Below are 21,261 nucleotides of genomic sequence, written 5' to 3'. Positions count from 1 at the left end.
ATAAAACGTGAGAGCTACCTGGCTCATTTAGAGACAGTGAGAAAAAGCCATCCTTTTCAATTCACACACAGTAAGGTGTGACTTCCTGACATTTACCTTCAGAAGTTGCCAGTCTACATTTTGAGGTAAAATGGGCAGGTTTTATTTTTAAACACAATATGCTAATGGAATAAACATAACTGTATTTCTGTTTGTCTGATTTTGTTTATTTTGACTCACATAGGCTATATATTTTTCTTGGCATAAGCTTAAATTGTTCCAAGAGGCTTGGTCCTTACAAGTTGCTGTTTTCTCCCTAAACTGGAGGCTGACAAAACATACTGTGTTGTGTGTCATGCTTTCCAGTTATTTTTGTGGCAACACGTTATACAGGTTCCAAACTTCTCATGCATCCTGCGTTACCTAGTTAGAAAATAGTGCCTTTTAATTTAGCTTTGCCACTCAAACCAAAATTGTAGCAACGTGGCCAGCTGAGTTTTGAACAAAAATTTACCTGCTTTTCTGCTTACTTTTTTGACACAGAAATGCTGCTTGCTGGGCTGAAACGGTTTAAACAACCCTTCCCTGAAGGATAGCTTTTTCAGTAAGTGTGTGCTGTCCATAACTTTTGCCTTACAGAGTGCAGGGGCTTCTTCAGTGGGGGTAGGACACCCCAATGGACTGAGAAAGGCCTTAAAAAGATGCTGTTGAACTCCAGCATTTATAACTCTTCTGCCTGGAGGGAAGATGGGAAGAGAGGCTGCCTGCTGCAGGGACAGCCAGAGCTCTCCCCTCGGAGGCGAAGGAGGCTGAGTAAGAAAAGCTTTTGGTTTTATCTCTTCACGTGCATTTGCTTCCAGATTGCAGCAGGTCTTTTTGCTGGCCGCTGGTTTTCAGTGTGGGTGTATCAGTTTCAGGGAACAAGTGTGTGCTGTGTGGAGGGTTTTGTTGTGCTTTGGTTTCTCATTGAATTCCCGAACATGTGTAAAAGTTTTGTTAATACAATCAGCAGGCACTATCAGAGAGCTTTCGGTTCATCAAAGGACTTTTTGTGGAGAGGGGACATTGCATTCATTAAAGTGGCTGTGCAGGTCCCACAGTGAGTCTCTCCCTGGTGTGTCTTTACAGTCACCAGTTGTGTGCCATGTCTGCACATAGTGTCCCCTGCTCCGCCTGACTCCCGTCTTGGGCTTACAGGCAGTAATCAAAGGGTTTGTTTCCCAGTTTCTGAACCCCAGCTAGCTTTAGGGTGGGAAGCGAGGTTTCTCCATGCCTCGGGAAACCTGGCTCTGGACTGGTGCTCAGTCCACCAGGGCTGAGGCAACTTGACTCATTTGCTTAAAACACAAGCGTGCACGTGGTTGTTGAGCTCATGTGCTTTCCAGTGGGCTGAGGGTTTTTATTAGCAAAGTGTCCATAGGAGTGAGGGTTTGCGGAGGTCTCGATGGAGTCTTTGTCAGCAGGACATTGCAGGAAGTGCTTATTTACCTGAAAAGCACAGGGCTACCTGCTGGCTTGATGCAAATGGTATGCCAGCACAATCCCTGGGAAGGCCTTGACAGGTAGTCCTGCCATGAGGGAGGGCTGCCGGCAGCATGGTTTTGCAGGGACCTCAGTGGGTGTTTTGGTGGGAGTTAGCCCCATGCCTTCAAACTGGCTGTGAGGGGCAGCCATGATCTGCCCTCCCAGCACCCTGGTGTGGGTCCTGTTCCCCAGGCACCTGCTCGTGGCCTTTCTGCCCTCCCAGGGAGCTGGGGCTCATTAGCCCTCTGAAAGCTGATACAAACCCTCCAGGGCCACACGACCGACACCAGCCCCTCTCTGCTAATCAGAGACAGGCAGGACCCACTGGCGGCTGGGCTGGGGGGAAGAGAGGATGTGTGGCTACCTCTGAGATGAATGGTGAGGACAGGTTCTCCCGGACAATGGCATCTGCCAAATCTGGCCCGCTGGGGAGACCTGGAAGAGCTGGGGGGTTTAGGAGCCAGGGTTAAGGGATGAAAGATGGACCTGACCCACCCACACGCCCGAGGAGGGAATGGCCTCTGAGGTCTCTGCCAGGAGTAGAGCTGGCACCAGCCGTGTCTCAGATGATGGCACTGAGCAGGGGTCCCTGCTGGTGTGCGGAGGGGCTGCATTAGGCTGTGAGGCTGCTCCGAGTCTAGTCCTGCCACCGCGTTAGTTGAAGCGAAGCCCAAAGCTTTGGTACATCAGCAGACGTCTGCACCTCACTCATGGCCTCCCTGCTAAAGAAAGGAATGGGGCGGCGGGGAGGGGGGCAGGCACAGAAGTTTTAGCAGATTGAGCTTCATTCTCCACAACGTCCAAAAACATCGCTGCCTCAATTCCCACCCCCATTCCCCTCCTCCTCTGGCTTTTGGTTGCTTTGGGACTTTATTACTGTAGGTCTGTTTGCAAGTTCTCCCGGTCCGCGCCCGCCGCGGCTGTGCCCGCTCAGCACCAGCGGCGCGGCTCTGGCAGCGCTGGGGCGAGCCCTTGCCTGCCCGCCCGCCCGCCTGCTTTCGCCTGCCTGCTTGTTTGCAGGGCTGCTGGGAGTTGTGAAGGCGTGTGAGAATCCTGGGAGCTGGTGATGTCAGACCGCTTGGGTCATTTGAAGGTTAGCAGCCTGGGAAGGGTTCACGGAAAGTTCACTCGCATATATTAGGCAATTCAATCTTTCATTCCCTGTGACACAAGTAGTAGGAAGTGAGCTGTTCAGAGGCAGAAGCATCTATTCACAGCCGAGGGGGATCCCGAGTCCCTGCCGGAGCTGTTTTATCCTGGGGAGGAGGGTGATCGGCACAACGCGGGACACGGCACACACCCGGCGAGCGCCCGAGGAGTGGGACTGAGTCTAAAGAGATTTGGGGGGGAAATTCGCAATAACTAAAACTTGGAATGCCGCTTGCTTCCCCCCATCTTGCTGGATTGGCTGGGCAGTCTGGAAAATGGTAAATGATCATTTGGATCAATTACAGGCTTTTAGCTGTGTTGTCTGTCATAATTCATGATTCTGGTCTGGGAAAAAGACCAACAGCCTACGTGCCAAAAAAGGGGCAGAGTTTGATGGAGTTGGGTGTACTTTTATGTGCCATTTTCCTCTACACCTAGAGGAAAGCACTTTTGCAGGCATTCTGTGCAGGGGGAATCATGTTTGACTGTATGGATGTTCTAGCAGTGAGCCCTGCTCAGATGCTGGATTTCTACACTGCGAGTCCGTCTTCCTGCATGCTCCAGGAGAAGGCTCTCAAAGCATGCTTCAGTGGATTGGCACAAACAGAGTGGCAACACCGACACAGTGCTCAATGTAGGTCCCAACTGTTATTTTTCCAATTTAAAGCTGCTGTTATTATTCTTGTTGTTGTTGTTATTGTGTATTTGAAACATAAATATTTTTAATTAAGCACAGGGATAATGGGGGGGGGGGGGGGGGGGGGTTTTGTAAAATGTGGTTTGCAAGCTTTTTTTCTCCTTTTGCCAAGGAAGAAAAAAGCAAAGAAACACCAGACTGCTTTTTGTTTATCCCTTCTCATGGAGCATATTGATCCTAACAACAGTTGTGGAGCCAAGCAGGAACACATAAAATTATAATGTAATAGAGCAAATAACTTGCAAAACTCCAACCAGTGGACAAATTTACATAACATCTCTGTGGTAGGGGTTTTTTTTCTGTGTCTCCTTAATCTAATTTTATCGTGCCTCTGATAATCTAGATGCGTGTTGTCTCAAAGTGCATTTTAGCAGAGCAGCCAAGCAATTAAAATACTGCTCTGAACAGTTCTTGAAAAGGCATGGAATTGCATTGGGTAGATGCCATTCCAAAAATCAGACAGTAGTTTTAAGTTTCCTAAGAAAAGGCAATATTTCTTTGTACTGACCTTGCTGCCACCTTTCCTCTTCACTTTGTTGCTCTAAGAAGTTGCTGTTTTGCTAGAAAACTACTTACTGTGAACACCCTTTGAGTTTAACCATCAATTACTTCTCTACCTTGAGATTCAGGCAGCGTCGCACTGGTAACGGAGGAGGGAGAGTTAGTGGCAGGACACTTCTGAAAATGCATTATTGTATTATAGGGTCTTGTTTTGTTGCTGAAGTACATAGATGGTTAACAATGGCAGTATTTTATCACCTCCGTTTAAAGTTTGAGAAATGACAAAAAGTGCCAGAAAGCATTACCTTATACAGCTTATAAAAGCTTGCAGGATGCTTCACTGCACTGACGGTGATGTAGATAAATGACTTGGCTATCTATCAAAACGTTTTTAGCACACTCACAGGCACTTCAGTCCACCATTAACTGTGTAATGCTTTTTGAAACTGTTCTGCAGGACGTTAAAAAGTTACCTAGGAATTAGGTAGTTTTTCCTTCAGTAAGGTTTATTTCAAAGGGGTGGAGGGTGGAACAGAAAAAAATGTTTTGTGAAAGTGTTTTTCACTGTGCTTAAAAGTTTTCAGTCACCATATGACGTTTGTGTGGGTTGAGTAATGAAAAGAGAATTGTAAAACTCAGTGACTACCAGCCTACCACACTGCAAATGTTTTGATGTCTTTAAAACTAAAATGAGCTGTGAAGTTCAACATGGGATGTTTATTTTCTCCGTGCTGTTTTCAAAATGCTTCAAACAAGATACAAAGCAAAGCTTTTATATTAAAATGTTTCTAGCTATGGGTGAGCTTCAGTTAGGGGAAACAAAAAAAAAAAAAAACTCAAACAGATGTTTTACTAGAAAGGTATTTTCCTCTTTCCATAGTTTAAATTTTAGTATAACTTCAGTGGTAATATTATGGAACCTGGAATTAAATAAACTTTCCTGGAGTAGGAGGCATATGCTGTTGTTAAAAAGCTTACGTTCGCAAAATGTTCTTTAAATAACTTCTGGCTTCAAAACGCCCTTCTCATTCTCTTGTATGCTGTTAATACCTAGAAGCAGGATTCTTAAAAACAAAATATATGGTGGTTGTTCTTGGGCAAGTTAAACACAGGATTACCCTTATCAGAATGGAATGAGTGGTAAATATGTCATTTGCCTAGGGCCTGTGATAAGAGACAAGTGTTGATAACAGCAAAGTTTAGTTAATCAAAGAACTCCTATTAACAAGAGTAAATAAAAAAATACAGGAAAATGCATTCAGGAATCCAGTCTTGTAACTTTGTAAGCAGTAGGATTAATCTTCACTGCATGGGAATTTAAAATCAGGCCGAAACCTGAATCATAATACATTGGCTGTAATTTGAACTGTGAAAGTTAATGTTATAGAAATGTGGAAAAGCAGTTTAGTTAAGGTCCAAATGAATAATTCTCTTTGATTTCTAGAAGCAGCTTTGGTTTTAATTTTGATGAAACTGTAAGCACTTCATGTGTATGGGTAAATACATGTAAGTGGATTATAAAACACTAAAATTCTCTCAACTTGTAAGATTTTTATCTTGCATCTCATAAAAATAATGACAAAACCAGAATTTCTGTGGTGCAGAAAACTTTTCATGGTTTAAAGGTTGCTCCAGTGCTTGTAAATACAAAGATAGAAATGTTTAACATTAACTTGAGTGTTTCCTGATTCTCTGTTTTTATGAAGACCTCTGTAATTTAATTCAGTGTAATTGTAGCCAAATTTTGAAAGTGCTAGACATGTGATAGGTTTTTTGGTTTAGTTTGTTGTTTTATTTTTGGCTCTGCCATAAAAGCAGGACACCTGCAGCTATTGCTTTAGACCTTAGAAATATTGCTTTGATAGAGATGTGATTGTAGAGTAAAAGGTAAATGGTTGTTAAGGGACTAATACATGGATAGTGCAGACTCTGAACAGGCTAGTACCAATCTCAGACAGCATCAGGGTTTCAGCTCAGATGCTGGCAGAACTGGAAATTGCAGGGGTTAGGGCGGAATGCTTTAGGTCTCCAACTTCAGTACATCTTCAGTATGTTAATGCCATTACGATTCACTAATGAAGCACAGTCCTGCAGCATCACGAATTTGCTAGTCCGCGAGGGTCTGCAAAGTAAAAATAAAGCGTAAGGCACAACACACACGACCTTAACTTGTGTGGCATTTTTTTCCTACCGCCTGTGGGAGGAAAAACCTGCTATGGGTTTGCAGTGCAAGCGTTAGCCACTGTATGTTGCAAGATGTGTTAAGAGCACACACAAAAATACCCAGTTTTGTGCTCTTTATGTTTTATGTGATATTAGATATTGTGGATTTAAAAGGAAATTATTTATTTGCAAAGAAATGTTAAATGCAAAGAAATACTCAGAAATGAGAGTAGAATCAGCCTCACTTATAATCATGAGTCATTCTCACACCTTTTCTCATAAGATAAAAATCAGGTCACTAATCAAATCAGACACTTATAATTCTCGTGACAGCAAAATAGTAAATATTGCAAGAACAAGCAATTCAGAGTTTTTTCAAGTAAGGTAGAATTTTCTACTCCCTCATAGTGCAGCAACACATATTGAGAGAAAACTAGTAACTTTTGGTGAAATGTGAGCTAACTAAATACTGCTGAAGTGGGAACAGGACAGGCCATGAGAGAGGATCTGCAAGGACTGGTGATTTGGCCTTAGAAAAGCTTATTAAAAAAATCTTCATTAGTCTTCATTAATTAAACAGGCAAAAAAACCAAATCAGCAGGCCCCAAACAAGAGTAAGTTTGTTTGGCAGCATGTAGTGTTTCAGCTAATTATATCAAGTAGAAAACTACTGCCCTACCACATGTTATTAGACTTAGAAGAATATTATGGATATGGCAGCAGAACATAATAGGATGTCGAGTATATATATATATATACTCACACAGTATACAGTTCTTATTTCAGTTTGGTGGGAAGTGTTTTCCTGGAGAGGATCTATCAGGTATTAACTTTCAGAAAGTTCATGAAGACTGACTCTAGAAGGCATGCATTTTCCTTCTGAATTCTGGATTATTGCAACTTTTGAGTAAAGATTCTTGTTCCCTGCAAGCACTGGAAACATCTGTGCTCAACAGAAAAAAAATGCTCAGTACTTAATTTTCTTTCATCTTTCTGAGTTTAAAAACAAACAATTTGAAGTGAAGAACTTGTAATCTGCATTCCCGAGTATCAAATTGCTGCAGGTGTGTTTGCTAGTGCCCAGAAGGCAAGATCTGCTTGAACCAGGCTATTTTCTTTAAAGTTCATCTATAAACTCACAGCTAAATCACTAGGACTGATTTGCTCAGGGATACAGTCTTTGTTTAAACTTTTATACTCTTAGCTTAATACCCTGAAATATGTGATGAGGAGAGTTTGTTTCTGATCCCCTTCATTAAAAAAAATGCATAGTTTTCTTCCAGATTAATTGAAATGAGAACAACTGTTTTCTAGGTGGACCCTGATACAGTCAGCCTGTATCAGGAAAATGCTGCAGGCACAGGAAAACTGTAACGGACATACACCACTGTCAAAAACTCCAGCAGGCAAAAATGATGAGAGGTGTTTGCTGGTGAAGTCTGAGTGGGTAAGCATGGAGGAGAAGCAGTGTATCTTTGGGTGACTCCCTGCTTGCCTAATGAACCTGTGCAGCCAAGGTGCAACTTGTCAAAACAAAGCCAGGCTGTCGTGGTGCTGCTTTGCCTCGAAGAGGGCTGTGGTGAAGTTAAGGAGTTGAAAGAGAGAGATGTTTCAGACAGCAAAGTTAGTCATCCTCACGTCCACTTAAATCCTTGCTTACTGCTGAGCTGTCTTCCTTAACCATGCGTATGTCGTGCCTGCACCAGGCTCTATGGAGAGAGAGGTGCCCCGGTTGGCGGTTATGCTTCCACCTCTCCTAAACATCCCAAGTGACTGTTTTAGCTCAGGTCTAATTTATATACTGCCCTTTACACAGGCGGTGAAGTGTGGCTGTGTTACACAGCCAGCATTTTGATTTGGGAGCGGGGTTGTGAAAAAGACATTGTACTCAGGACTGCTGTCTGCCGCGGTCAGCTGCGCCGGGCCCCGTCCTATTGAGACCTCAAAAGCAGAGCACAGCTACCATGAGTTGTGAGATCTGTCTGGCCATGAGGACCAGTGCTGGTATGCGTGCGAGTAGGGGGGAGCATCCCTCTCCCCCTCACAGTTTCTGCCTTAGGGGGCTGGCAGCATCTACAGGGGTGGGCAGCTGAGGACAAATTAGCTGTGGTTTCAGAAGGCTTTCCAGAGCTTTGCTAGGTGGTAGCGGGCAGCCCCATGAGGAACGATATCAGTTGATGCATAAAATGGCCAAGGAGCTTCAGTAAATAGACTTTACCCTTCAAATCCAGAGGTCCTGGCAGCGGCTGTGTGGGAGGGTGGGGTTGTACTTTTCCCCTTCCTGTACTTAGACACTTTTGATTATCCAGACTTTCTGGGACTGAGCAGGGCTGCCTAATAACAAAGCCTGCATAATATAATTGCCTAAATAGGCCTATTGTCCTTTTCAAGTCACTGTGCTGTGAAATCTTTCAACTTTTTGCTGAAAATGTTGCATCTAACGTTTAGATGGCGTAGTGGCTACGGCAAGGAGATCTGTTTCCCTCATTTCTCACTGCTGCGTGGTTGAGAAGCTGATTATATTCCTGCCCCCTATTGATATTTAGTCCTTTTGGGAAGCAAATATTTTAGCCCCTTCTGGCAGGGAAAACTGCCAAAAGTAATAGGCCTGGTAATACAAAGCTATGATTGATTCTGACCTTTGCTCACGTGCATGAAGTCTGTCCCCCTGCACTGTGACCCATGCCACTTCTTGCTGAAATCCAAGCCCTTTCAAACCAAATGGAACCATGAAAATACAAGCCACAAAATGCTCAAAACTATTCTAAAGTAACAGAATAATCATTTTCTCTGTACTGCAAGAAACGGTATAGGCAGGAGGGCAGAAAAGCTGGATTTTCTATCAGGCAAACCAAGAGTAATGTCTTTCATCTGCTGCTGCCTTTTTATGAGAACCATATTCTAGGTACAAAATAAACAAACTGGTATCATGTGGAAATGATTTTTCTGTGCAGTTTTTCACTCACAGTAATCTTAGCTGTTCCTCTTAATTGTAATCAGCAAACAACTTTCAACCAAAAACGTGGGGTTTAAATTGTCTCTTTAAAAATAATCTAAGGTTTGGGATTTTATTATCTGTCTTTGTATGAGCAAATACGTTTCAAAAGTTAAGAATGTCAGAAACAGTAGCCTAAAGTTAGCATCCTAAATCCACATTTCATGGCTTCATTTCCAAGTATGCTGAGCATCTAGGAGCTCCCTCAGCACTTTAAAAAACAGGCAACATATTGAAATGACCAAATACTATTTAGAACCTTCATTAAATGTTAAAAATTTTTAAAGGACTTCCCCACTATCCCCAAGCTGTATGAAAAACTAATTAAATGACAGAGTTCAGAACGTTAACAGTGGAAATAGAGACACTTAAAGTAGGACTTTGCTTATGAAAACATTACATTTACAAGTCAGCTGAGGTTTTGTCCCTGTATATAGTCTGCCTCGGATTTCCCTGATTCCCAGTTTGCTTCCTTGCATTAAAGTCCACCCATCACTTATTTGAGTGGTTTCAAACTTGTGGTAATATAGATTTTAATAGCAAAATTATCCCTTCATATACTCTCTCATCATTAGCAGCTGCTCAGGATTGAGTCCCAGTGGCAGCAGATTAATATGATTGTGGTCACTGTGCATTGTGCTTATTTTGAGGGGGAGAAAAGAGGGAAAAATCTAGCTTCCTTCAGCTCATTTTAGTAATCTGAATAGGAGTGGGGAACTTGCATCATATGATGGGGCAGCTCGAAGCAGTTACCAGCATGGGGTCCCTGTGTGAGAACCTCCCTTGTACATGACAATCTGATAAGGATATCATGTGGTTTGGAAACACATTCCCACAATGTTCACTTCTTTGTCCTTTTATTTAGGAGTGGGTAGGAAAAAAGCTTTTTAGCAAACTAATGCCAGCCCTTATATAACTGACCCCACTTTCTTTTAGCGTCCTGTTTGAGCCTTACCGTTTCTTCAAGTACTGTTGTTAAGAGAGATGGAAATACAATCCAGCAAGTCTGTGTAAAGAATCTTGGACACAGAGTGTATAATACACCTTTGTTCCCCTCGGACAAGGTGATTTTTCTTTCCCATGCTTATATCATATATAAACTGAGTATTGCAAAAGTATGTAAGTTAAATATACACATGCAAGTGACACTTGTATGGCTTTAACAGGTTAAAGCTTGAATGAGTATTTATAAATTCTCAGAGTGTTCTGGATCTTCACCACTAAGGGCATGGTGTTAAAGTCCATCCATAGTTTGGAGGGATTTCCGTTTTATGCACTTTCAGTGACTTACATTTTACCCTCTAAGTGCACCCCCTAAGAAAAAGAGCAGAGAAATGTCTGGCAACAAAGAGATTTTTTTTAGCAGAGCTTAGTTTCTTTTAGTGGTTTGGAGGGTCTCTTTCCATTGAACCATAATATTTTTCTCTAGGCTCATGTTGTATTTTTAGCAAGGCTCTTTGAAAAATAAAATGACAAATTAAGTATATTTTTGTCTTTTAGACAAGAGCACTTAAATGCACTCAGCCGTCCACCCTGGATTTTAATAAGAGTTTCAGACAGAGAGTGGTTGTATGAGTGAGCCTTTGGTGTTATGTATTTACGAGTACTTTTATGAAATACCAGTAAAAGCTCATGCCATTGTGCTGGATATTCAGCACAATGAGCATGCATCGTTTCTTCTTAGAAATAAAGAAGGATCATTCTCCTTTTAAAGATACATAGCAGAGGTGTGGAGCAATTAAACAAGTTGCCAGTGTTGCACCAGCTAGAGAAAACTACCACAGGTTGATTTAACTCAGAATTCCTTCAGAGGGTGCTTCAATCCTAGAAAGCCATTTATGCCTATAAGATACAAACAATGGAAGGAATGGTTCCATTAAAATAAAATAAAATAAAAAACAACAATAAAACCCAAAACACAAAAAAAAAAACAAACAACACAAAAACCAACACAAATCCAAACAACAGTCAAGTAATAAAAAATCTCTCAAATCCTATGATTTTTAAATCTGAATCCAGCTTGAGGTTGAGTGGTCATTGGCCATTATGCCGCTTGAGTGATCCTTTCTGCCAAGCTGCCTGCACAGCAGCACATCACATAGAAGTGTGTATCTCCTCTTTGCCCAAGAGACTTCACTGTCATCTTTCTGGTCTTGTACCAGAATCACTCCTCTGCCAGCTGATGACCAGCACCACGAGGATTCCCAGGTCTCTGCATGATACGTGGAGGTAGCAGCATCTGAGTTGCTTTAACTATTTTGCTTCTTTGCAAATCCTGATCTGGGATAGAGCTGTTGAGGCGCAATGCAGCTGTATTCTGGCTTTCAGGGGTCTTGGAGCTTCATGCCCGCAGTGCTATTACTCAAAGACTGTCTTCTGGCAGAGTCCAGAACAGAGAGCGGGCTCCTCTGCAGCTCACCTCTCTGGGTCTGCCGAGTGCCTTTTTAGTTCCACACCTTGTACCCAAAATCCCACCATGCAGACCAGCGTTGCCCGTCTTTCCAAGACTGATCATTCACTTGCACACCAAGGAAAAGGAGCTAGGAAACTGTGTCACAGTGCCATCTGGCGATACCTGCCCAAACCTTCCTTTGTCAAGGGTTGCAGCCGCCGAGGCAGCTGATCTGCAGATAGATGCTTTCCCCAAGACCCTGGTTCAGGTGCAGGGAAATGCCTGTGCAGCCCAGACGTCTACTCTCTGGGGTTTTTTTGCACAGCTCTCTAGGTTGCTCTAATCCTTTACAAACCTTCCCTTCCTGGCAGAGTACTGATCCACCAATATACACTTTGGCTTGAGGCACAAGTCAAAGGGCTGGCTAAAAAAGTCAGGCATGTGTGACCTTTCTCATTGTTAAGATAAGGTCCTGAGGGGAAGGTTGGTTGTTTTTTTTAAAGCAGTTGTTCATACTTCCGTCTTTCAGCTTTTGGTCTGAGGAGATTTTTCTTCCCACCCCCATCTTTCAGAGTATTCCTTTGCATTGCTTTGCTGTTGGGTTTCCTCTTTTCATTCGAGGAAGAAATTTTAGTAGTTACTGGATCAGGTTATATGTCAAATCCTCCTTAGTGGCTGGCTGAAAGTCTTGGAAACCAGTCTTTCTCAAAGATCCGTCTGTTTCACCCCAGACTTTGAACATTAAGATGTAGAATGCAGAACAAATGGCAAATCTCCTGTGTCTTTCAGATACTTCTTCAAAGTGTCTTTGATGAAGGAGCTAACAGAAGAATATACTTCTCCCTCGTCCTCATCCCCAGTGAAGCTCAGCCTTTCTCTCTCCTTTTAGAGAGCATATTCTGGCTGTGTTTTTCTAGTTGCATATGTCATCGCATGCTATGCAGGTTAGGTATGAGTGTATTGCCACATTCACTTCTCTGAGGCCACGCCAAGAAGGATCCATGATCCCTTCGAAGTTTCAGAAGGAAGCCTTTGGCTGCCTGCAAGAAGTCAGAGCTGATTCATATCCTTCTGTGCTTTTTGGGGGGGTTGGTTGGGTGTTTTTTACCCCCCTTATCCAAATCCTTCTCTTTCTGTGTGTTTTGAGAGGTCCTGCAAGACTTCATGGTTGAAGCACAAGCTATGTGTTAGGAAGTGCTGCATGTCTGGAGGCGGTTTGGGAAAATAGCTGTGCCCCTCTTGCCGAAATAGAGTCTCGTATGAACGCTGCAATTGTTCACAGGGCCTGTTTTCACCTTTACCAGAATGTGGAAGCAGAGCTTGGTTACCCTGATACTGCCCAGTGACACTGTGTTTTGCTTCTGCTAACCTTAATTTCTGTGCGAGAACAAGAATCTACTCTGACGAAAAGAGGTGTGGAAGAATGACGCAATTAAATGAGATTAAATCAGAGTATCGCTTTCCCTGGAACACATATTTGGCTCTTTGCCGACAGTCTTTTCCCTGTTTTTCATATAAACACATACTCTCACATGATAACTCTTTTTGAAATATTAATGCTTCTAGGGCTGCATTACCTTTGTTTCTTCATCAAAGTCCATTACTATGAAAAGACTGCTGTTCCTTAGGCTGTTTCAGCTTCAAAAGAATTTTAGGGCCTGGTCTATTGGAAAGCTCGGGGGTATAATTAGTGAAAATGGAAATAGATGCAAGAGAAATTTAGTTCCTGATGTTTTAATTTAGTGTAGTACTGCCATGTGTTGTTGAAGAGGATTCTTAAAGGCAAACATAATTATTTCATTATGGTCTTCAGAATGCTTTCATTGGTCTTAATGACAAGAAGCTGCATGAGGAGTCATACATTTTAATTAGGACTTCTTATATTTACATCAGATAAATAACAAATAATTGATGAAAAACAAAGTCTTCTGAATGGATGATTTCACACAGGGCTCTGGTTACAGTTTAATGATAAAACATTTCTCTTATTGCTTTGCATTTTAATTATCTAGAATTATTACTCTAACAAAGATCTCAAAATACTGTTATTTCCATGCATTTCATTAGATTCAAAACTAGTTTATATGACTTTGAAGCTGAGAAAGGTGTTTTTCAACATAGAACATTTGCAATCAGTTTCCAGCTCTATTAATTTGACTTTGCTTCCATTTCTTACATTTAAATGCCTTTTTTTTTTTTTTCTGGCAACATACTCTCCAATAAAAGCTAGTGGGAATCGAAGTCAGACCTTTTCCTGTGTCCAGTTCCCTACACAGGGGCAAATCCTGCAGTTATTACCATCCCAAAACTGCCATAGAGGTGAAGCAAGGTTGTGTAGTGGAATTTTCTAAGGAAAACTTTGGTGCCTTTTTGTCACCAGCTTCGTTGAAAGTTGTACTCTGAAATCTCTTTGATTTATTATGGAAATCTTATCAATACACTTTTATAATTGTGTGTATGCTTTCAGGTGCATTTAAAATACCTGTATTTTTTTTTCCTTTTCTTTACCCACATTATTGGATGCTTTGTAATACCAGGATAAATTATTTTAGAGTTTCCTACTTGCAAAAGCCATTTATGTTTGCAAGCTCCCCAGCCTTTCATTTTTTTAACGATGTATTTCACATGATTCATTCCTGCAAGTATACAGAACGCTAATTGTTGTTATTGATTTTAAATTTCACAACCATTACAAGTAACGCAGATTAGTGGCAGATAAAGAGTAATAATCCATGGAGTTCTGGAAGTGTTTCATGTTTGTCTGTAGTACTTTATGTGATCAATAGTAACTGCCCCATTGAAACTAACTGCTGTATCAAATAACAGTAAATCAAATGAATGTGCTTACAGATTATTTATTGAAAGCTTTAATTGTTCACTGGGGCCCTGCTTATCTCAGGAAACAATAGAAGGCAGTGATCAGGGAAACTGCTTTGCAAATGCCAGGGGTGCCAGAAAACAGTGGGGTGTCCTTCCTGCCTTGGTGGTGTGGGAGCTTTCCAAAATGGGCCATGTCCCGCTGTACTGGAATTGCCCATTGGGCATAAATTGGTCAGAGGTGAGTATTCTTAGAGAGCATTTCTTGAGTTCTTAGGTTACTCTTTTTAATTATTATAGGTTGTCATCTTTGGATGACAGACTTGTTATATCTGGTGGGTTAAGTGTGGAAAGAGATTTCCTAAAATTTCCAAGAGGTCCATTTAATGACAGGATCAGACCTTAGAAAAGGAAGTAAAGGAAGGCATACCAAACATACTCTGTGGAAAGCTTACCTAAGTATGTTACAGTTTTGGGCAATTATGTGCTGCTGTACAGTTGTCAGACTCATGCAAATACTAAGAAACCAATTATTTCTAACTAATAGCACTGTAACATTATATTTTACTAATTGCAATAAATGGACACTGTTTTGTGAAACATACTTATATGTCTATGTGTGATATTGGATAATCATGATATAGACATTTTAAAATTACTTAAAGCATGGTAGCTTTAGTCATAGATCATCTGGAATAGAATCTCAGTTGAAAACAGTTGCTTCCTTTTTTCAAGCATAAGCTTTGCCTTAAGTTTCTTGGGACATCAGGTGTCAGGGCTGAAGGTTGCTTGTCCAGTTCTTGGGAAATAAAGTAGTTCCTTTTTGCCATATTCTGTATAAAATACAGTTGATATTTTCCCTGTTTGTAAGACTGAGATGTTGCAATCAGTTGTGATCAGTTTAGCTGGGCAAAAAAAACCCAAGTCACTGATAAACTAGGGATTAAATAAGACCAGGTGAATAGGAAGTACTGCTAGCATGTATGTGTTTGCTTACAGTGTACCGACAGATGGTATACAGGTAAAATTATGAGCATTCCTCTCTCCAATGGTTTAATAAGAAAATTCACTGCAGGTAGAGAATAGGAGAACAGAATATCAGGAAATGTGCTCTGCAGTCACGGTACTCATCCTATCTCCAGTCTCTTGTGAATGTCATATTTTATTGATCTTTACGCTTCTAGGCAGGGAGTGGAGGTGTGCTCTGAGCCACAGTCGCAGTGTTGCCACTGCTTGGCTTTAGGACACTGAACTCCTTTCCAGCATCCAGATTCTGCTGCACCTGTTGTGCAAGGGGCAGAGGGATGTTTGCCAGTTTGACTGCACCGGCAGAAACTGAAATGCACCTATTAAAAACAATTTTATATATATATATATATATATATAAAGAACATTTATGTAAACTCAGTGCCAAGGACTCTGAATTACAAGGAGAGGAAATCCAGAGGTGTGTCAGTTTTTCATAGTACCTTCCCCACTGTGTTATCATCTTTTGTCTGGCAGGTATTCAATTCAGAAATACAGAAATTCTGCTCAGGCAAGCATTACGCTTGCTAAACTCTATATTTTATTTGTCCCCTCAGAAGATACCCGTGATGCTCAGTTCTTAAATGTTCCATAAGCTTGAATTTCGTATGCTAGCATCAGAAATGTTGACATGAGCTGCTCTTAGTAATGCACTGTCTTGGTCTAGCATGCTGAGGAGTTTGAGGACAGCGTCTGTCCCTGTTTTGGTCTCAGATGTTGCTCATGTATGTGTGCTGGAGCATGTCAGAAAGGTTAAGTTTTGGTTTGACTGCCCTTCTAGTTGCAGATAAGCTCAAATGATGAAAACCATTTTTTCCTGTTATGTCATGTCAAAATGTAAATAATGTATTGTTTTAATTATACCTCCACAGTTGCAGCAGTACAGTAATGTTGGTGCAGTTAGGCTAGAGTAACAACTAGTTTTGATGCTTACTCAAGTAGTAAGCTATGTGGATGTGAAAACATCTATATACAAGCAGAAGTAACCCAGAAGTCCAATGCAATAGCGTTAAGGGCATGGGAGATGTATACTGAAATACCTGCTTGGTTTAAGGATCTACCTTTGCTTCTCTTAGTCTACGCATTGTCCTGTCCTCTGCAGGAGGCTGCTGCTTCACAGCAGGAATAATTCATGGCTCCATTTCACAGCCCCGAGCCTTGCCAGCTTCAGCAAATGGCCCTGTTTTGAAGCAGCATAGCTGGGAAGTTGGACACATGCTTTTCTGCCCACTCCATTGGAGCGCTGGTAACCTCTGGGAAAGGCCAAGGGGTGGCTGCCTGGGATTTGCTGGTTCAGCAGGTTTCCTCCCAGCAACATTGTGGCATGGAATTGTACCTCTGTGTGGTTTAATGCCAAAAACAAGGTCTGCGTTGAGGGCCTGAGAGTGAGATCCTGAGCAATGAGATACAAAGCCTCACAGTTACCTGTTGCCTTGTAAAAAAGGTGAGTGGCTGTGTGACAAGGGGCTGTCAAAGAAAATAAGGAGATAGACCTCCTTTTCTAAGGAAATCAAAATTTATAATTAACAGAGCAATAAAAGCCTTCTAAGGCAAAAGCTGGAAACAATACATTTTTAATAAAATGGGCAGTTACTCTAATTGCTGATCCCCTACTGTTCAATTTCTTTTAGTACCCTTACTCATTAAATTCAGCATACTTATTATTTACAGATGTATGCGTTTTAACTTGTTTATAGAAACCATGCCTTGCAGAAAGCCATGGATGGTATAATACTAATTTGTGTTTATTGCTGCGTATAATATGCAATTTTAAAAACAATTAAAAAGAGCGGTGGAGCTCATCATTGGAGTCAGCCCCAAACTGCCCATGAAAAGTGAAATATTAGTACCATGTACCACCTTAAAGGTTATAGGCCATTTGTAGTGGATTGATAGCATACCCATTAATGAAGGATTCACCTGTTCTTAAAGATTTTAAGCTCAGCAGTCTAGTTTCTAGATATTATTCTAATGTAACCCATTTAAACATATGTGATGGAGTTCATAATTGTCCTTGTAAATGGGTATAGAAAGGAGGGTATATAAATCAATTAGTAATATCCAGCAGTATGGCTGTAATAGAAATTAATCGGGATGATAAGCTACTATACTCACTTGAAGTAGTTTTGATCACTGAATTGGCTCTTGTTGAGTCAATCTATTAATTTTAAGATTTAAAAACACCTAAAGATCAAAATGTTTTGAATCAATGGTCCTAAAGTTTGAGAAATAAAATATGTAAAATATTACACAGCAGACCAGTTTTACTGCATTTCCAAGTAGAGCACAACAGTTTTATTTTGTCCATGTGGTACTGAACCACTGTGTAATAGTATTACAACATTAAAGATGTTAAAACATTCGTTTTCTTGCTGGATTTAAGCCACTGCAAGAAGTTACGATGGATGCTGTCATAAGAACATGTTGAATATATAGGAAATAAAAAAATTATTTGGCAGGCATAGTAATACTGAAAACTAATACTAACTTGGATAGGAGGTGATGTTTAAAGAATAAAATCATTGTTTTGTATAATACTCTGAATTATTCTATTTTGAGTTTGACGCTTGAAAAGATTTGATGATAAAAGTCCTCAAACGCTATAAAACATTTAACAACTATACATGGAGACTTTATGACTTAGTAAAATATTTGGATATATGTGAAGATTATAGTCAGTACTTCATTTCCCTTGCATTTGTTATTTATTATTAAAGATACTTGAGCTGCATTTTCTCCCATTTATGTTTAGAAGTCAAGAGTCTTTCTTGGAATTGGTGGTGTGACAAAATTGTAAAATCTGAGAAAAGAATCAGGCCCCATTTATTTTAAGTGGTTTGTCCCTCACAGTGTGCCTTTTTTCTTATTTTTGATCATGTGAGGACAACATGCTGAATTTAGAATCATAGAATAGTTAGGGTTGGAAAGGACCTTAAGATCATCTCTTTCCAACCCCCCTGCCTTGGGCAGGGACACCTTACACTAAACCCTATCACCCAAGGCCTCATTCAACCTGGTCTTGAACACCGCCAGGGATGGAGCATTCACAACCCCCCTGGGCAACCCATTCCAGTGCCTCAGCACCCTAACAGGAAAGAATTTCCTCCTTAGATCCAATCTAAACTTCCCCTGTTTAAGTTTTAACCCATTACCCCTTGTCCTATCACTACAGTCTCTAATGAAGAGTCCATCCCCAGCATCCCTATAGGCCCCCTTCAGATACTGGAAGGCTGCTATGAGGTCTCCACGCAGCCTTCTCTTCTCCAGGCTGAACAGCCCCAACTTTCTCAGCCTGTCTTCATACGGGAGGTGCTCCAGCCCCCTGATCATCCTCGTGGCCCTCCTCTGGACTTGTTCCAACAGTTCCATGTCTTTTTTATGCTGAGGACACCAGAACTGCACACAATACTCCAAGTGAGGTCTCACGAGAGCAGAGTAGAGGGGCAGGATCACCTCCTTCAACCTGCTGGTCACGCTCCTTTTGATGCAGCCCAGGATACCATTGGCTTTCTGGGCTGTGAATGCACACTGCCAGCTCATGTTCGTTTTGTATCAATACGCCACAGATATAGGCTCAGTTTTCATAAATAGGCCAGCGTTCTCATCCTCTTTACATAGGCATTGCTGCTTTGCCTATGCCACTTCACTCCAGATGAGGGTCTGACCTTGGGAATTCCCTGGTAAAGAAACAGGGCCCAAATTGTAAGACAACTTCCTTTTCAAAGGAAAATCTGCCTCCTTGCAGATGATCATACAATTTTTATATATGTGTGTATATATAAGTATATATATATATATACATATATATAAAAGAAAAGATCCTATTTTCCAGTTTTGCAATAGTATGTTATTTTCACTGCTGCAGTTTTCCAGTGGCCAGGCAGAAAATCACCGACCTGAAAAAACTATAGAGCTAGCATCTTTCGGATGTTTTTCTTCAGTTTTCCGTACGATTTATTTTTTTCATTTAACATGTTTTCTTTTTCATTTTGAACGTAGGCTCCTAATCCAAAGTGATGAGCTGCTGCCCTGTAAACTCCACCGTGCCTGCCAAACCCTCAGGCCATCTTGTCTGTACACTTACTTTCACCCTGTCTCCCTCATGGTGTCTGCTTGGTCATTTATTTAGTGCAAGGTGCTCCTGTTCTCAGTTACTAGCGCATCATTAAGTCTCGCTGTCCTGAGAGTAACACAGGTATAACCAGATGCAGTTCCTGTCCCTGATATAATTAATCCTGACAAGTTTTCTGCCTTCTATGTTTGCTCAGGTGTAAATGCATCTCAGGCTACATGGATATATAAACTCAAATGTAGGACTGCTTTGCTGATATAGCTATGAGAAAAAACCCAAACCTCAACCTGAAAAACAGTATAATTTTCTTTGAAAAGATAACGTGAACACAAATCTCCAGGGACAGTGGAGTTGGAACTTGAGAACCAGGCATTGCAAACCTACAGAGTGGCAGCAGCCTCCTCAATGTCCTTTACTGCTAGCTGTAGTAAATACGTGTGTAGAGTATGTAGTTGCCGGAAGTCCTGGCTTTTCTAGGAGAAACTCCAAAGGCTGTGGTGATGGCTTCCCATTGGAATACATGTGGGACACAACAAAATGATGCAGCAGCTTCAGAAAAAAAGGGTTTAGGGTGTTTTCAGTCAGAAAGCCATGGTTGGGGCATACTGGTGACTTCAAGATCATATGTACTCAATATATAAGACTAGCCTGGTATATTCAGGCTAAATCATAGACTGGATTGGAAGAGACCTTAAAGATACCCAGTTCCAACCATGGCAGTTCCATCCACTAGACCAGGTTGCTCCAGGCCCCATCCAACCTTGCCTTGAACACTGCCGGGGATGGAGCAGTCACAGCTTCTTTGGGCACCTGTGCCAGTGGCTCAGCACCCTCACAGTAAATATGAGTAAATATTAATATAAGGCTGATGTTGGATTGGGCAATATAGTCAAGAGTAGAGGTATTTGTGGCAGCCTCTGGCGTTTCTTGTGCCTTTGTGGAGCACAGCACCCATGTGTGGCTGCTGCTTAGTTGCCTTCAGGAGAGTATGTGAGACTTCTCTTCAGGGCAGGTCTGTTTCTGCCAGGACATTCCTATGTAATTGCATATATGGTGGGGTAGTCTTACAGAAAGATTCTTAGCTGGACATGCAGATCAGAAAATGAAGACAAGCCTTTCATCATCTCTCCCAAGTTCCCTGCCAGCAGCAGGGGTAGCTCTCCGGGGCAGAAGGCACCCTTGGCCAGCCTTGCAGTCAGCAGGTGAGCAGGATGCACACACAGACTTCGGGGTGCTTTGGAGCCTCTGCATTAGAGGGAATGAGCACGGACTTACCTGAATTCCCTGGTCTGTCATGTATCCCATGTGTAACCTGGGGCAAGACACACAAGGCCATGTTTGGAAAATGCTGCTAGAGCTACAGCTAGGTTTTCAGTTGCTGTTGAAAATCCCAGTTGGGTTCTGCTTGCAGTTTTCTAGGAATTTAAGACCAAGCAAATCAAGCTCTTAGGCTGTCAGTGCTTCTGTTTCCCATCTGTAAAGTTAAAAGAATAGCTTTTCCCTTATCTAACTTAAGTGTTACAAGGTAAAACTTGGGTTATTCACATACTGGAATAACAGGAACCGTGCTTGTAGATCAGATAGATGGAATAGAGCAGGATCTTTCATGCTGTTAAATATGGCAGGACCAGAAGTGCTGCCAGCAGTGCTGTGTAGTGGGCCCTGGGGGAGTCACTCAGGGTGTCTGTGTTCTGCACAGGAATGTCCCTAGGGAAGATGTGCTGGCAGGTGGGGACCCTTGGCTGCCTTAATAAATGGCACTGTGAAGTCAGGAAACTGAATTTGCATGCTTTAAGAAATGGATTCATAAAGAGGCCAGATTGTGGCATAATGAAAAAGTATCTTATAGAAGGATCCCCACCCTTCACTGGGCGATGGATAAAGGATATTTGTGGGAATAATAAAAAATGAAGAAGTCATTCTGCTAAGGAAAAGAAATTGTGTTG

General features: G+C 41.7%; 1 protein-coding gene across 9 annotated transcripts in view; it reads left to right on the top strand.

The window, feature by feature from the left end:
• RARB (retinoic acid receptor beta) overlaps positions 1 to 21,261 on the top strand; it is a 325,319-nt gene that overhangs the window by 225,822 nt on the left and 78,236 nt on the right. Inside the window, exons 1-2 of one of the 9 annotated variants that reach the window (XM_057424978.1) lie at positions 2,531 to 2,930; positions 3,155 to 3,286. The exons of 5 other annotated variants lie outside the window; for them this stretch is intronic. In XM_057424978.1, the coding sequence (XP_057280961.1) occupies positions 3,172 to 3,286 (115 nt within the window). In that variant the 5' untranslated portion in view covers positions 2,531 to 2,930; positions 3,155 to 3,171. Of the gene's footprint in view, positions 1 to 2,527; positions 3,287 to 21,261 lie in introns of those variants that run through there. 3 more of the 9 variants (XM_057424977.1, XM_057424976.1, XM_057424980.1) reach the window with 3 other exon arrangements.

The sequence above is a fragment of the Pezoporus wallicus genome, unplaced genomic scaffold (assembly GCF_028554395.1).
Source record: "Pezoporus wallicus isolate ANWC-B61680 ecotype Strahan unplaced genomic scaffold, APGP_CSIRO_Pwel_v1 contig_3181, whole genome shotgun sequence".
Taxonomy (NCBI): Eukaryota; Metazoa; Chordata; class Aves; order Psittaciformes; family Psittacidae; genus Pezoporus; species Pezoporus wallicus.
This window is presented reverse-complemented; position numbering and strand designations above follow the sequence as displayed.